Consider the following 15,600-nt stretch of genomic DNA (forward strand, 5'->3'; position numbering starts at 1 on the left):
CGCAGAGGCAGGAGTCAGCGCAAGGTGGGGGCAGGAAGTGAGGAGGAGGTCTGAGGCTGACGGAAAAGAAGAGTAGGGACAGGGTAGGGGTTAGGAGTATAGGGGGGAAGTTAGAGCTTTGGGGCTTGACCAGCTTGGGGGAGGGGGTTCCGGCAGCGCCAAATGTGCTCCGAACCCCCCTTTTCCTGCCCCCGCTCAGGTATGCCCTGGCATCTCATTTCTTTTGGGGTCTCTGGTCCATCCTCCAGGCATCCATGTCCACTATAGAATTTGGTTACTCGGTAAGTAACCAGGTGGGTGAGTTAGGTGTGGGGACAGGGAACGGCAGAGGCCTCGGACCCTCTGGGCCGTCTGTGGGCAGACTGGGGGGCGTGGGGTGCCAGACCCAACCCTTCTCACCCGTGTGCGGGGTTCCTTCTTTAGGAGTACGCCCAGTCTCGGTTCCAGTTCTACTTCCAGCAGAAGGGACAGCTGACCAGCTTCCACCCCTCATCCTGACTCTCCACCTCCCAACTCCTTGGATTTCTCCTGGAGCCTCCAGGGCAGGACCTTGGAGGGAGGGACAAAGGGGCGGCCCTGGGGACTGGGCTGAGCCCGAGTGAGACTGGGGTTAAGGAGGCTGACCTCCCCCCGACCCCCAAGTTTGAGCAGGTCCCCACCGCAGGCAAGTGGGCAGAAGCCCTGGGATGTGTACCTTAAGACAATAAACTAGCTTCTTCCTTCACAACGTCCTAACCGTGCTTGGGTGCGGCGGAAAGTACCGACCAAGGATTGCACACAGATCGACAAAGGGACCACTGCTAGGAGCCTCAGTTTCCCCTCCTGAAAAGCGTGGCTGTTGGGTGATCTGGGCTTGAAAGTGGTTAGGGGTCCATTCTGCTCTCCCCCACCCCGGCTCCAGCTTAGAAGTGATAAGTACTCAGAGGACTTGGGTCGGGCAGTGGGGAGTTACGGGGTACAAAGTGGGCCCCGGGCTGGGGCTGCCCAACCTGAGCCCTGGAGATCAGGGAACAGGAGGCATAGCTGACACACTGGTGACCTTTTCCCTACATTCGGCTATTTTTAGCTCTAATGCCACCATCCTCACGTGAGACCCGTTGGGCGCCCCAGGCTCTCAGACCTTTGAGCCATCTTCAGCTTGCAGAAACCCGGCTCCCCCCACTCCTGATCCCCGCCACGGAGCCGGGGAGATTCTGGTTGCCGCCCCCCAACTGTTCTCTCAACCCAAATTTGGGAGTGGGTGTCAGGTTGCCGGTGAGGGCGGGACTCAGGCGGCCAGGCCTGAAGGACGTGGGGTCACGGGCCAGAGTGACTGTCCCCACAAGCGGACAGGAGCACACCCGAGCCGTGAGTGGAGTTGGGGGGTGGCTCTGGGCTGCCGGCCTGGCCCACGGCTCTGAGCCGGCAAGGGGGGCGGGGGAGGGGGGTAGAGGCTGGTGCCAGGGTCCCACGTGGCAGTGCTGGGGGTACGCAGACCCCGCCTCACTCCAGACCAGACCGACTCCGCTTCCGGGGCCCCTCTAGCCCCCACCCCGAGGCCGCCCTTCACTGTCCTCGGGATTCCTGACGTTTTCAAGGCCCTGACCCCCTTCCGACCCCCGCACCATTGCGCGAAGGTTCTGCGGCGGTTGGCGAGGCTGGGGGGCCAGGGGTGGGGGCCTCGGCGCTGCTGGTGGCCGACCCAGGGCGGATGGGGAGGGGGCGGGCTGGGGGCGCGGCCAGTGGCCGGGGCGGGGCCTCGGCGCGGGCGGCTGAGCTGCCCGCACACCCTCCTGCCACCTCCCAGGTGCCCAGCAACTCCCAGGTGCCCAGCAACCCACAGGATGGCGGAAGCGCACCAGGCTGTGGCCTTCCAGTTCACGGTGACGCCAGAGGGGGTCGACTTCCGGCTCAGTCGGGAGGCCCTGAAACACATCTACCTGTCCGGCATCAACTCCTGGAAGAAACGCCTGATTCGCATCAAGGTGGGCGCAGGTGGTTCTGGTCTCTTCCAGCAGGTGCAGAATCGAGGCTTCCAGGGAAGCAGAGGCTAGGTGTCAGCTGCTGCCCATTGTCAAGGTTCTCCACCCCCACCTCGGCTGGCAGCTCTATGGAGTGACAGGCTCCAGCAGTGCAGAAACCAGAGGGGTGCTCAAGGCGTGGAGAGGAGATGGGTGTGCAGGAAGTGTCAGTGGGACACAGTAATCAGGTGCTGCAGGTGTGGGAGTGTGGAGGGGGGGACCACCAGACGTGAAGGAGAAGTGAAAACAGGCAAAGACTTCGTAGGCGCCTGCTTATCCCAGTCCTTGCTCTGTGAGCATGCCTGTTTCTGCCCACAGAATGGCATCCTCAGGGGTGTGTACCCTGGCAGCCCCACCAGCTGGCTGGTCGTCGTCATGACAACACTGGGTTCCTCCTACTGCAACGTGGACATCTCTATGGGGCTGGTCTGTTTCATCCAGAGATGGCTTCCTGAGGGGTAAGAAGTGGGGCCATGAGAAAGGGCTGGGTGGGCTCCAAGGCCAAGGTTCCTGAGCTGGGCAGTTACAGGACAACAGCCATTGGAGGTAATAGGGGCAGCCCTCCCCGGGGGCAACCACCATCTCAGTCCCTACTTCTGTAACTTCGTGTGTGATGCACTCAGAGGCTCAGACGTGAGCGTGTCCAGGGAGTTTTTCCTCCTTTGGTGCTTCCCCCAAGATGGCTCACATACATCAGGACTGCAGAGTCAGAATCGCCCTGAGGTTGGTCTCGAGTGGACCCCCTGCAGTCCTCTCCCCTTCTCTGATAGATGTGGCCCCTACCGGATCCCACAGAGCCGGACACTTCTCAGCGTGGCCATCTTCTCCACGGGGGTCTGGATGATGGGCATCCTCTTCTTCCGCCAAACCCTGAAACTGCTGCTTTCCTACCACGGTTGGATGTTTGAGATGCACGGCCAGACCAGCCACTTCACCAAAGTCTGGGCTGTGAGCAGAAGCTGGTGGAGGGGTCCAGGCATCGGGTTTGATACCCCAGGGCCTCACTTTGGGTTCTGAGCTGGAGGGGACAACCAGGCGGGGCACTGGTGCCTGGCGGGGTTGGTCCCGGTTCTGAGGGTCTGGGGCAGCCCCTCCAGTGTTTGCTAGTTTCCATTCTTTCCCCCGGCTTCCCCCTCAACATTCTCCACTCTGTACCCCCAGACGTGTGTCCGCCTTCTGTCCAGCCGGCGGCCCATGCTCTACAGCTTCCAGACATCTCTGCCCAAGTTGCCCGTGCCCAGCGTGTCAGCCACAATTCATCGGGTGAGGGCCTGGGTCAGACATCCCAGTGGGCAGGGCAGGCTGGACTCAGAGGACTTAGCCAAACATAAGGGACCGTCCCCTACAAAGAGTCGGCTTGAGAGGGGAGCAATGGGGCTGGGCTTGGAAGAAGGTCAGGACAGAGGCAGCTCTTGCTGACTGGCCCTCACACGGGCAATAACTTGGCTGGACAGTACCTAGAATCCGTGCAACACTTATTGAATGACGAGGAGTATTACCGAATGGAGACGCTGGCCAAGGAATTCCAGGAGAAGACTGCCCCCAGGCTGCAGAAGTACCTGGTACTCAAGTCATGGTGGGCAACCAATTATGTGAGTTCTACCTCCTGGGCTTACCCTCACCCACCCTGTGTCCTGGCTGCTCACACCCCACCCTCCTCCACCCCAGCTCCAACCTCCCACCCACCCACAGGTGAGCGACTGGTGGGAAGAGTACGTCTACCTTCAAGGCAGGACTCCCCTCATGGTGAACAGCAACTATTATGTCATGGTAAGGGCTAGAGCCACACGGGCTCCTGTGCGCTCAGCTCTGTCCCCAGCTCTGGTCTCAGGGCAAGGAACCTGGAGGACAGTTCAGAGTCCCAGTGGTGGTTTCTGTAGGCACGTGGGGGTTCTGAAGTGAGGCCTGAAGGAGAGGGAAGATGCGGGGGAGGGGGGGGGTCATATCCTGGAAGAACAGTCAGGAAGCAGCTCACAGGCGGCGGGGATACTGAGGATCTGGAGAGCCCAGTAGACCTGTAGCCTGATACTGTCACTCCCAGAGTTCCTCAGGCTCACTGTCCTGCGCAGCTCAGGCTCTCACCTCCTTCCTTGTTCCCTCGCTGGCTTTCCAGCCACAACTTCCCAGCCGTCCTGACGCCATTACCAGGGAACTTCCTTAAGCGTGTCTTAAGCAGATCCAGAGCTGCTTCTCGTAGAGCTCAGGGGGTCACTGTTGGTCCCTATCCCACGTGACTGGCCCTTTTCCTGCTCCTAGGACAAGACTGTGCACGGCCAGCTGGGAGAGGCTGCCCAGCCACTGCCCTGTGCACCTCTTTGCTCTCCCACTTCTAAAGCACGTTTCCAGTAGCATGCCGGCATTCCCCTCCTCCACAAAGCTGTCTTTCCAGAAACCTATATGCAACTTGTCTAGACCAGAGGTTTTAAGCTGTTTTGTAGTGGCAGAACCCCTTCCTCAAAGAAAAATAACCAAAACATCAGCAAATACAATGGGTTTGGAAAAGCAGCTCAGGTCAAAGCCAGGGCAGGGGGTTATCTGATCAGTTATGCATTTCACCTCTTGTCCTTGGTTCTCAGAGGGTGTGCAGGATGGACTGGGGAAAGGGGGCGAGACACCCCAGACAGAGAGATGCCACTGTGCACACCTGTCGCAGCTTCCTTGCAGGCTCTGCTCTCTCCCTGTAGGACTTGGTGCTCGTCAAGAACACAGACGTGCAGGCAGCCCGCCTGGGAAACATTGTCCACGCCATGATCACGTATCGCCGTAAACTTGACCGTGAAGAGATCAAGCCTGTGAGTTGTGTTGCGGGTGAGGGCGTGACCAGGAGAGGAGGCCTGCGTCTGAGCCTTGCTGGGCCTTCCTCCTAGGTGATGGTGCTGGGCATCGTGCCCATGTGCTCCTACCAGATGGAGAGGATGTTCAACACCACTCGGATCCCGGGGAAGGACACAGGTACTAGGCCGCGGCCGGGTGCCCACGCTGGGGCCACAGGATGGAGGCCACTCCCTCCCAGCTGTGGGCCCACCATGGCCAGATGCCCTACTGCCTGCTGGTCACCAAGCGTCCTCAGTGTCTCAGGGTCATGTAACTGGGAAAAATAGTCAGTCTGTGGCTGATAGTAGACACCTGCTGTTTACAGGCACGGTGCTAGTACTGGGACCCTGGGAGACCCAGGTCAGAGCCCCTCCCCCGCAGGGGCTCACAGTTAGGGAGTCTCCGGCGCAAAGACCAACAGGAGGCCTAGTGGAGCTCCCCGCTCGAGGAGCCCGTAGAGGAGGAGGGGCGGGCTCGCCCAGGGCTCCCAGGGCCGCCAAGCAGCACCCGCATTTCTGATGCCAGGACAGTCTGTGGATTCCCTAGGGCTTTGGTTTCCTCTTCTGTGAAATGCCTCATGGGACTGTGGTTGGCATTAAATGACAGACAGGGAAGCTCAGGGCATGGAGCCTGGTGTGGTGCCAGCAGATTCCGCCCAGGGAAGGGGAAGGGAGGCCAGGCGGAGGGTCCACGCGGTCACCTGGTGTGAGGCTGGGGGCCATCCTGAGTGGCATGGGGGAGGGAGGAGCTCCCTACCTCCCGCCTGAGCCCGCCCATGGCCTCTGCCGCAGACGTGCTGCAGCACCTCAGAGACAGCAGGCACGTAGCCGTCTACCACAAGGGCCGCTTCTTCAAGTTGTGGCTCTATGAGGGCTCCCGCCTGCTCAAGCCTCGGGACCTGGAGATGCAGTTCCAGAGGATCCTGGATGACCCCTCCCCACCCCAGCCTGGGGAGGAGAGACTGGCGGCCCTCACCGCAGGGGGAAGGTATTGGGGCCCAGGTTCAGGCGCCGTGAGGAGAGGAGTTGGGTCCTGTGTGCCACCCTGGAACTCGGCCAGAGCCCTCACCAAGGGAGGAGCGTGGGCCCCAGCGTCCTCTGCGTCAACCAGGACCTGCGGTCGTGAGGGGCGCTGGTGGTAACGGCAGGAGGGTAGCTGCTGTGACCTCTAACTGCTGGTGGCTAGATGGGGGTGTGTGGAGGTGGGGGAGACAGACCCTGGGAGGTGCCCTCACGCCCACAGGGGCCCCCCCCACTCACTCTGCCCTCGCGCCCTCAGAGTGGAGTGGGCCCAGGTACGCCAGGCCTTCTTCGGCTCCGGCAAGAACAAGGCTGCCCTGGATGCCATCGAGCGCGCTGCTTTCTTTGTGGCTCTGGATGAGGAGTCTCACCGCTATGACCCCGAAGACGAGGCCAGCCTCAGCCTCTACGGCAAGGCCCTGCTGCACGGCAGCTGCTACAACAGGTACCGCACCCCCAGCTCCACCGCACGGCCCAGCCCGCCCACCCCGGGCTCCTCCCCCTGCCCCCGGGCTCCTCCCCGCCCCCCCGCACCGCTGCCCCATCTCCTCCCGCTGCAGGTGGTTCGACAAGTCCTTCACTCTCATCGCTTTCAAGAACGGCCAGCTGGGCCTCAACACTGAACACGCGTGGGCAGACGCCCCTATCATAGGGCACCTCTGGGAGGTAGCAGGCCCTGGGAGAGGTCCCGCAGGGCAGGGGCGGGGCGGGGACAGGGGCAGCCGGGCAAGGACGGCCTCTCAGCCTGACCTTGCCCCTGCAGTTTGTCCTGGGCACCGACAGCTTCGACCTGGGCTACACAGAGACTGGGCACTGTCTGGGCAAACCCAACCCTGTGCTGGCCCCCCCTCAGCGGCTGCAGTGGGACATTCCTGAGCAGGTGTGCGGGCCGAGAAGGGGAGGGGTGGGTGTGCGAGAGTGACAAGTGTCTGAGATGCCCTGTGGCCCTCCCCTCTGTCCTAGCCCCACCCTCAGGGGAAGGGTCCAGAGTGTCTCATGGTCCAGACTGGCTACAGGGAGAATAGAGATCCCAGGACCATTTCGGGGCTGGAGAAAGACAGGAGGCGTGAGCTCGTGTCCAGGGAGCACCTGTCAGTGCCTTCCTCCCCGACAAAGCCCAGCCAGGCATCTGTGCTGATGCCCCGGGCTTGTCCTTTGCGTCTCCGTCTCCTGAGGATATGAAGCACACTGGGGCCTGCCCAGCCTTGCCTTCATCCGTTGCTAACCCTCAGGCCTCCTGGGCATGACCCTGGAGTGCGCCTGGGGAGCTCTGCCCCCAGCTGACCCCTCCGTGTCTTGGCAGTGCCAGGCAGTCATCGAGAGCTCCTACCAGGTGGCCAAGGCGCTGGCTGATGACGTGGAATTGTACTGCTTCCGGTTCTTGCCCTTTGGCAAAGGCCTCATCAAGAAGTGCCGGACCAGCCCTGACGCCTTCGTGCAGATCGCCCTGCAGCTGGCACACTTCCGGGTAGGAGCCCCAGGCCACCACTGAGCAGGCGGGGCTGGCACCAGGGCACACCTGCAAGATTGAGCCCTCTGTGTTCCCTAGGACAGAGGCAAGTTCTGCCTGACCTATGAAGCCTCGATGACTAGGATGTTCCGGGAGGGACGGACAGAGACCGTACGTTCCTGCACCTGCGAGTCCACAGCCTTTGTTCAGGCCATGGTGCAGGGGCGCCACCTGGTGAGCCCCCCATGGCCTCGTGCTGACGTGACCGCTCGGCCTCCTGCCTGCTCGAGGGTCAGGGCTACTCTTCACTGCTCCATTTCTGCCCCCAGAAAGCAGACCTCCAAGATCTGTTCCGGAAGGCTGCTGCGAAGCACCAGAACATGTACCGCCTGGCCATGACGGGGTCTGGGATTGACAGGCACCTCTTCTGCCTTTACGTGGTCTCCAAGTACCTGGGGGTCAGCTCCCCTTTCCTGGCTGAGGTCAGTGTTGACGGGCATGTCCTGGTGGGCCTCGGCCTGTCTTCTGTCTGGACAGCTGGGGCCAGCGTGCCCACTCCACACCCCGCCCAGGCCTGTGGACTGGCGCCAAGCAGGAGCCTCCCCCTCGCAGAGTTGCTGTTGGCGTGAGGGGGGATGGACAGGCAAACCTGATGTCAGGTGGTGGCGGCGCTCGTGAGAGAAGGGCAGAGGCTCGGGAATCGGGACGTCCAGGTGGAGGGACCCTCCAGTGCCCGGACACTGACACTGAGGCAGGGGTGTGGGATGTGGGAGGGACAGCAGGAGGGGTGGCGGGCAGAGCCAGGGGACGGACAGGCAGGTCACCTGATGGAGGGTTTTGTGCAGAGGCTGTGATGGTGAGAACAGACTAGGGGACCATGGACAGCAATCAGGAAGGTCCTGCGTCCTGTCCCTTCTGCATCCTCAGCCAGGACAGTGCCAGGCTCACGCACCTGTCCGCAGGTGTGCGTGGCACCTGACTGCCGGGCCTCCCTGTTGCAGGTGCTCTCAGAACCCTGGCGCCTCTCCACCAGCCAAACTGCTCAATTCCAGATCCGCATGTTTGACCCAAACAAGTACCCCGATCACCTGGGTGCTGGCGGTGGCTTTGGCCCTGTAAGTGCCCTTGAAGGTGGACAGGTGGGAAGGACCAGGGGCCGGGGTGTCAGGGGAGAGTGCAGGGCCTCGAGGAGGTCAGACCAGAGGCAGGAAGCACAGCCCTGGACCTGCCCTGCCTGGAAACAGGATAGGTACCTGTCGAGCCCAGCAAGAAAGGTGGCTGGGACCCCACCCATGTTGACACCCACTGCTGGAGTGACCCTGCCCGGGGCTTCTGTACCCTCTGAAGTGGGCTTATGGAGAGAGTCCAGATCTCCCACTGAGACACTCACGTGGGCTAGTTTGTCGGGGAGCTAGAGACCCCCTGCAAACGTGAGGGGGACCTCCTGAGGGAAGCTGAGGTCCTGGAACCCCCGGTGGGGTCTTCTCTTCTGTTTTCATACTGTTTCCTGGGGATGGGCCCTTCCTGTGAATCTTGGGGGCAGAGCAAGGATAACATCAGCTTGGCTTCCAGATCCTCAAGGTTCAGTTCACCTCTTCTTCTTCACCCCTTGTGCTGCCTCAGGTAGCTAACGATGGCTACGGGGTTTCCTACATGATCGCGGGTGAGAACACCATCTTCTTCCACGTCTCCAGCAAATTCTCAAGCTCAGAGACAGTGAGTGTCTCCTGCTCCCGCTCAGCCTGAGGAGGGGTCGCCCCCCAGGGCATGTCTGGCCGGGGAAGGATCCTTCCCTGTGGGGGCAGAGGGGCGGGGGCTCACCTGGAGGTTGGTCTGAGCTCTTGACTCCCACAGAATGCCCAGCGCTTTGGGAACCACATCCGCCAAGCTCTGCTGGACATCGCTGATCTTTTCCAAGTTCCCAAGGCTGACAGCTGAGGGCTGGGGAAATGCCAGCTGCCCTTCTGTCCCCACACTGTGGAGGAAGGGGCCTGTGGTCCGCTTGCAGGCACAGCGGTGGCCGTGCACAGGTGCCCAGGCTCCAAGGACACCTCTGGAAGCAGGTCTCCCTGGGCAGATGCTGCTCCCTGAGGGCTCAAGTGGTGGAGGTAGGGCTGGAGCAGGAAGGGAATCTTTTTTTTTTTTTCTTGCTAGATGTTAATAAAAATAAGGCTGTATAATTCTATTTTAGCCCTTAAGTACCTGTGTTTTTTGGTGGGGGAACTAGGAGGCCCTTCCCCTGCTCCGGCCTCAGGCCAGGGATGTGGCAAGGGAAGGTCTAGGGCTGGAGACTATTTGTGAGAGGTTCTGACCTGCTTTGAAGGGTGGGTCTCTGCTGTCCACACCCACATACGCACTTGGAATAAATTCTTGCTTCAGAACCTCCACCTGTTCCCTGGGGCCCTTTCTGTTTGTCTTCTGGAGAGTGGGGCCCTCTGTGCACAGACATGTCCTCTGCACCCCGTTGGGCTGGAGCACAGCTCTGTAGAGGCCCTCGGCATAGGGAGAAGCTACAGTGCCAGGCCTGAGGTCTGGGTGCCAGGTGGTCACGTCTGTGAGAGGGCACGCAGGATAGTCTGGGGCAACAGATGCTCCTTCCCTTGGGTCGGCTTTTTATTAAAATAATATTACGAGTAAACAAAAACTTATTATGGAAATTCTAAGCAGGTACTCAATTCCTATTGCTGCACGCCTAAACGAATCTACATCTCATTACTCTGGTAGGCGATGAGAACCGGACATGAATTAGATACACTCCCGGGCCTTCTCTTATTAACCGGTGTTTATTGAGCAACCACTGTCTACTTGGCTGTGTGCTGGGGACTCAGTGGTGAACAAGGCACCCCCCTGCACACGGGGAATTCACTGCTCAGTGAGGCAAGCATGGATCAGGGGATGGAGCCGGTGGCAGGGAATCCAGGCTCTTGAATAATCCATTTAGCAGATACTTACTAAGTGCTACAGTGTGCTAAGCTCTGGGATACAGCAGTGCAGTGAACAAAACTGGCAAAAACAATCCCTCCCTGTATGGCTTAGAGTCTAGTGAGGGAGACAGGCAATAACCAAGAAGAATGAGCAAATGACATAGTAAGTCAAGGGCAGTAAGGGCTAAGGAGAAAAGTAAGGGGAGGGAGCAATGGAGGGGTGGATGGCAATTTCAGACAGGGTGGCAGAGGCAGGCCTTCCTGAGTGCGGCCATTTGACTCAGACCAGCAGGAGATGAGGGTGCAATCCACGTATGTACCTGAGGGCAGGGTATTCCTGGCCAAGGGGGCAGCAACAGCCAATGCTTCGGGGGGCAGGAGGAGCCTGCTGTGGTGGAGGGACAGTACCCGAGGGCCTGTGGCTGGCGTGGAGTCAGGGAAGCAGCGGGAGGGGCCAGGTGGAGTGGCGCAGCAAGGGCCTCGTAGGCCAGGCTCTGGGTCCTTCAAACGATGGGGGAAGCCGCCGGGGTTGGAGCAGAGGGTGACATAACCTGTTGTAAATTTTTAATGGGATCACTCTGGCTAAACAGAATGATATTAGAACAAAGTAGGGTGCAGTAAGGATAGAAGCAAGAAGGCCTAGCAGAGGGTACGGCTCATGGTGATGGCAGAGTTGGGAGAAATGACGGGACTTAAACTAAGGGATGGAGATTCAGGATGCTAGGGAGCCGTCGAAGATAATTCACGTTTTCTATTGGGGTGACTGGGTGATTAAATAAGATTTTTAAATGTTGAGTTTAACATACCTATAAGAAATATTTGTGGAAATGTCTCATAGACTCTTGAAAATATAAATTGAAAGAAAGGAGATTTAGGTTCCTGATGATAGCTCTGAAGGTTGTTAGAACACTGAGAACATGAGAAGATTCCCAGGACAGAGGCTTCTAACCTCTTTTGAGTCTCTGTGAGAAGCTTATAAAAATAAATCTATGCTCACAAAATAGTACATTCCGTATCAGAGCTTTCCTGGGCTTCCAAAAGTATCTTCACAGACCTTTGCCTCTCCGGTGCCTGCGTGACCTACCCTGGGAAACTGTCTGGGATCTGGTAGGCTTCTGGGAGACATCAGCTCGCCCAGGCCTGGGAGAACAGTAAGCAGAGATTCCAACAAGCTGGCTTCTAATGAATGTTAAAATTCAGTCAAAATTCTTTTATCTGATTTGTTCTTGGTTGAAATAAGAGAAGAAAACACAGTGCTAAACCAGGGTATAAACTTCCGGTGACCACCCACCAAATGCAAATCTGCTATTAGTACCCCAGAGGTGTGCAGATCTGTATTAGTTAAGGCTAGTAGCCGTAACACAGATAAAGCTTGAACTCTCAGTGGCTTAACCCAATAGAAGTTTAATCCTTATTCACTTGGCTGAGAGGAAGACTCTGCTCCATACCATTATTCAAAGACTTGGCTGTTAGAGGTCCTCCCTTCCTCAGGTAGCTCCCAATTTGCCTTGGACATCAACGTCCTGCCAAGTACACGGAGGAGAGAGAGGGCTCACTCATGGGACGCTTTTATGGACTCAGCCTGGTAGTGATACAGAGCATTTCTACCCACATCCCACCAGCCAGTACTCATACTGCAAGGAGGCTGGGAAATGTAGTCTAGCTGTGTGCCCAGCACATAAAGGAAACATTTGATGAACAGTTTAGCCAGTTTCAGATGCACAAGGGTATGGGCAGACCAGACAGATGTCTCTGGACTCCCTGAGGGCCCATCCTTCTTGGCGTGGGCTCTGCAGGGTGTTTCAGACGCCCACCTCCACCTGCTGGGCCCTCACATTCCAGACCAACTGATCTTCTCTGAGTCTCTTTCGCTCCTCCACAGGAACCCTGAGCCCCAGCGTCACTCTCCATTCCTAAAGGAGGCAGGCACATCCACACCCTTGCCTTTGCCAAACCTCCTGCCTGGAATCCTGTGCCGTTGTTTCTCAGCCTGGTAAACTCCTACTCTTCCCTGAAGCTGCCTTCATTACCCCTCAGAATTATTCCTGATTCATGTTCTTCTGGGGTGCTATAACAGAAATCAGCTCTAGAAAGTCTAAGCAAATGGTGGAATGATTGGAAGTGTGCAGGTGGCTCACAGGTAGGAAGCAACAGCTGGAGAACCAGATTCAGAAGGGGAAGGAGTCTGGCAGCTTGGAGAGGGGACGGGGCCCAGACAGCGGACTCCTCAAGAGAGAGGCGAGTCTGCACTCTATGCCCAGAACTGTCTGGCTCAGCTCCAGCTGTGTTTCCTACTCTGCGATCAGTTTGCTAAGGATCGGAATCCCTGAGAGAAAATGCAGTGGGTCCCAGGTTTGTCAGGAATCTCAAAGAGTTCAAGGTATTCAAAACCGAAGTTAACAACCTCCCAAACTGGCTTCTCTGCCACTCTTCCCCATCTCAGCCGGTGGTGTCACCCTCCAGCGACTCAGCCATTCCTTCTTTCTCCCCCCCTTCCCACATTACGAAGCTTTGTCAAGGCGCCCTCCTAAATGGTTTCTGACTCCGTGTACTTCCCTCCGCCACGACCACTGCCTCCCTGTCCCCACCTCCCCCATCATCCACCCAAAACCCAGCAACAGCCCCATTTCTACTCTCCCTCCGGCAAGAGGGACTGCTTCGCCATGCCCCTCCTCTGCTTACCAACCTTCTAAGGTGCCCGTCGCCCTCCAAATAAAGACCGAGCTCCCTGGACTGACCTAGAGGCCAGAGTGATCCCTTTAGCCTCCTATTGAACAGAGTTTTATGTGCAGCCTCTTCTCTAAGGGTTGAGCAGCACAGTCACCTGGCCTTGCTTGGTGATCTGTGCTTTACTGCCTGGAGGTCAGAGCGCCTGGCAGACCTCGGCTGTAACCAAGGCCCGCACCTCCCAGGTGCATGGACCTGGGCCCCTGCCTCATCGCCTTGGGCCTCAGCGTCCACATCTGTGAGACAGCTGCAACAATGTCGGCCACCCACGGTAGCTGCGAGACAAAATACTTGGGCATTCAGCTACTCACTCAACGATGGTTACTAGCATTTGCTGCCCAGTGTACTGGAGACACAGTGGTCAAGCAGACGCCCGGCCCCCCCCACCCCCGCCGTGCACGGATTTACGCTCCAGGTGCAAGGGGGAGAACACTCCCATAAGGACGGGGGTGTCCCCCCTCATCTCAGCTCTACCATCCCTCAACCTCAGCCACTCTTCAATCCAGGTACTCGGCCCACCTGAGACGGAGAGACCCAAGTGCGGGACCACGCGGGACCACGCGGGACCACGCGGGACCACGCGGGACCAGCCCCGCCCGGGGCAGCCCCGCCCTTCCCGCTCCAGGCGACCAGCCAATGAGACCTCAAGGCCGGGACTTGGGACCAGCCTGAGGCGGGCGTAGTCTGGTGCTCGCAGCGCCCCCTCATCTCAGCTCTACCATCCCTCAACCTCAGCCACTCTTCAATCCAGGTACTCGGCCCACCTGAGACGGAGAGACCCAAGTGCGGGACCACGCGGGACCACGCGGGACCAGCCCCGCCCGGGGCAGCCCCGCCCTTCCCGCTCCAGGCGACCAGCCAATGAGACCTCAAGGCCGGGACTTGGGACCAGCCTGAGGCGGGCGTAGTCTGGTGCTCGCAGCGCCGCCCCTTCCGCTCCAGGAGACCAGCCAATGAGGGCCAGAGGCCAGCTCCGGGAGCGGGTCTGGTAACGGAAAGGGGAGGGGCGTCATTCTGAGGAGCCGCCTCAAGCCTCAGGCTAAGGACGAGGGCAGCCGAGCGGGAAGCCGAGCGCCGGCGAGCTGGAGGTGAGCGAGGCCAGCCCGCCTGGGGGTCGCGGACCCTCCCTTGGCGCCCCGGCCCCCGAGTCACGGCGTCCCCAGGCGGTGCCCACCGCCTCACGCCAGCCCGGTGGGGCGCCTACCGCTTCCTCACCCACCCGGCCCTCACCCCGGTCTCGTCACGCCGTTCTCCTCACGCCGCACCCCCGGCCCCTCACCCACACGTCCTCCAGACCCCTCCCACCGCACATCCTGAACTCTCCACAGCTGAACCTCTCAGCCTCACGCCCGCCTGGACTCGCGTCGCACACGTCGAATTCCCTCACATCTGCACGCCAGCCGTGGTCCCAGACCCTCACGCCGCTCCGCTGCAGCACCACCGCCCCAGCATCACACCCACGTTCTGTCCCCGCACGCTGCTCACACCACGCAGCCGCGCGCGCCTCGCAGACTTGCCGGTCCAGGTGCCCCTCTCATTTCTCACGCCAGGAAGGACCCCGGCCTCCGTGACAGCTCTTCGTACTGGGCGAGCGAGACCCTCAGACCGCAGAGAGGGCCCCAGGCCCTTGCACTTGTCATGCCTCTGAAGTCCTCAGTCGCCAGCACCTCAGACCTTCACACCCGAAGGTGCCCCTCTCGCCCCCACTTCCCTTGCCCACCTCCCCGCCCAGTCAGCCGTCACCCTCATTCCCTGGGCTCTGGCGCTGGCGCAGGCCTCCTCTCCATCCTAACGCTGCGGGCAGCCTCGGCAGCCTCACCAGGAAAGAATGCCGTGGACCTTAGGGCCATGGTCTTCCTCCGTCACTCCAGCTCACCCCCCTTCCCTGGCTCTGCTTTCCAGGCCCAGCCCTCCCCTGGGACCCACGGGGGCCTTGCCGCGGCCTCCGTCCCCAGCCTGCCCGCCCCGCAGCTCCGTGCCCCTCTCGGCCTCCGCCTTGTGTCCACCTTACCCACGCCTCCGTTGTGCCTCCACCGCGTACACGGTTCAGTTCCCAGGCCAGTTACACTCCGTCCGCGTTCTCTGTGCCGCCCCAGGGTCCTGAGGATACCGTGCAGCCGTGTGGCCCCAGCCATACTACCACTGCTTCTCTGCTGCGCCTCTGCCGAACGTCTGTTCTTAGGAAAAAACCTTTTCAGTGCCGTTCGTAGGCAAGCTGGAGACCTCAAACTTGAACAGGGACTTCCCTGGACCTTCACCTACCTCTTTACCTTCCCTTCCCGTCATAGGGTGAGGTGACCGTTCTCCTGAGACCAGTCCCCGCACCGTCAGCAACCCTTTCTCCTGATTCTTCAGCCTTTTCTGTACAGCTAATCCTTTTCACACAGACCAAAGACAGCCAAGTCTCTGCCTTTGTTAAATTAAAAAACAAAAAACTTTTACTCTGTACCACCTTCTCACTATCTCCTGTTATTTTCTACCCTCCTCGTCTAAGTCTGCATGCCCGGTCTGTTTTGTCTAGTGATCCATGAGTTCTTTTTTTTTAAAAATATTTATTTCATTTATTTATTTTGTTGTGGCAGGTCTTAGCCGTGGCAGGTGGGCTTCTTAGTTGCAGCTCGCCGGCTCCTTAGTTGAGGCATGCGTGTGGGATCTAGTTCCCTGAC

General features: G+C 59.3%; 2 protein-coding genes across 6 annotated transcripts in view; both read left to right on the top strand.

Annotated features, from left to right (window-relative positions):
- The window catches only part of CHKB (choline kinase beta), a 3,845-nt gene extending 2,997 nt beyond the window's left edge, over positions 1-848 (top strand). For all 3 annotated transcript variants that reach the window (XM_007118303.3, XM_007118304.4, XM_028487155.2), the window contains exons 10-11: positions 200-281; positions 424-848. In XM_007118303.3, the coding sequence (XP_007118365.1) occupies positions 200-281; positions 424-498 (157 nt within the window). In that variant the 3' untranslated portion in view covers positions 499-848. The remainder of the gene's footprint in view (positions 1-199; positions 282-423) is intronic.
- A 408-nt stretch (positions 849-1,256) lies between these two features.
- CPT1B (carnitine palmitoyltransferase 1B) lies at positions 1,257-9,468 on the top strand. Of its 3 annotated transcripts, none has more exons than XM_028487154.2 (19): positions 1,257-1,347; positions 1,787-1,964; positions 2,319-2,458; positions 2,771-2,948; positions 3,162-3,263; positions 3,455-3,592; positions 3,669-3,770; positions 4,685-4,792; positions 4,868-4,952; positions 5,606-5,801; positions 6,093-6,278; positions 6,394-6,499; positions 6,597-6,713; positions 7,137-7,301; positions 7,383-7,517; positions 7,613-7,765; positions 8,285-8,398; positions 8,907-8,999; positions 9,138-9,468. In XM_028487154.2, exons 2-19 carry the CDS (start codon positions 1,824-1,826, stop codon positions 9,219-9,221), a joined length of 2,343 nt encoding a protein of 780 aa, XP_028342955.1. In that variant the 5' UTR covers positions 1,257-1,347; positions 1,787-1,823; the 3' UTR covers positions 9,222-9,468. The 3 variants fall into 3 exon arrangements, with proteins under 3 accessions (XP_028342955.1, XP_007118364.1, XP_054939569.1); XM_007118302.3 differs by having other exon boundaries at positions 1,258-1,347; positions 3,693-3,770; XM_055083594.1 differs by lacking the exon at positions 1,257-1,347 and adding an exon at positions 1,439-1,616.
- Positions 9,469-15,600: the final 6,132 nt, after the last annotated feature.

Source organism: Physeter macrocephalus, unplaced genomic scaffold (genome assembly GCF_002837175.3).
Source record: "Physeter macrocephalus isolate SW-GA unplaced genomic scaffold, ASM283717v5 random_1716, whole genome shotgun sequence".
Classification (NCBI taxonomy): domain Eukaryota; kingdom Metazoa; phylum Chordata; class Mammalia; order Artiodactyla; family Physeteridae; genus Physeter; species Physeter macrocephalus.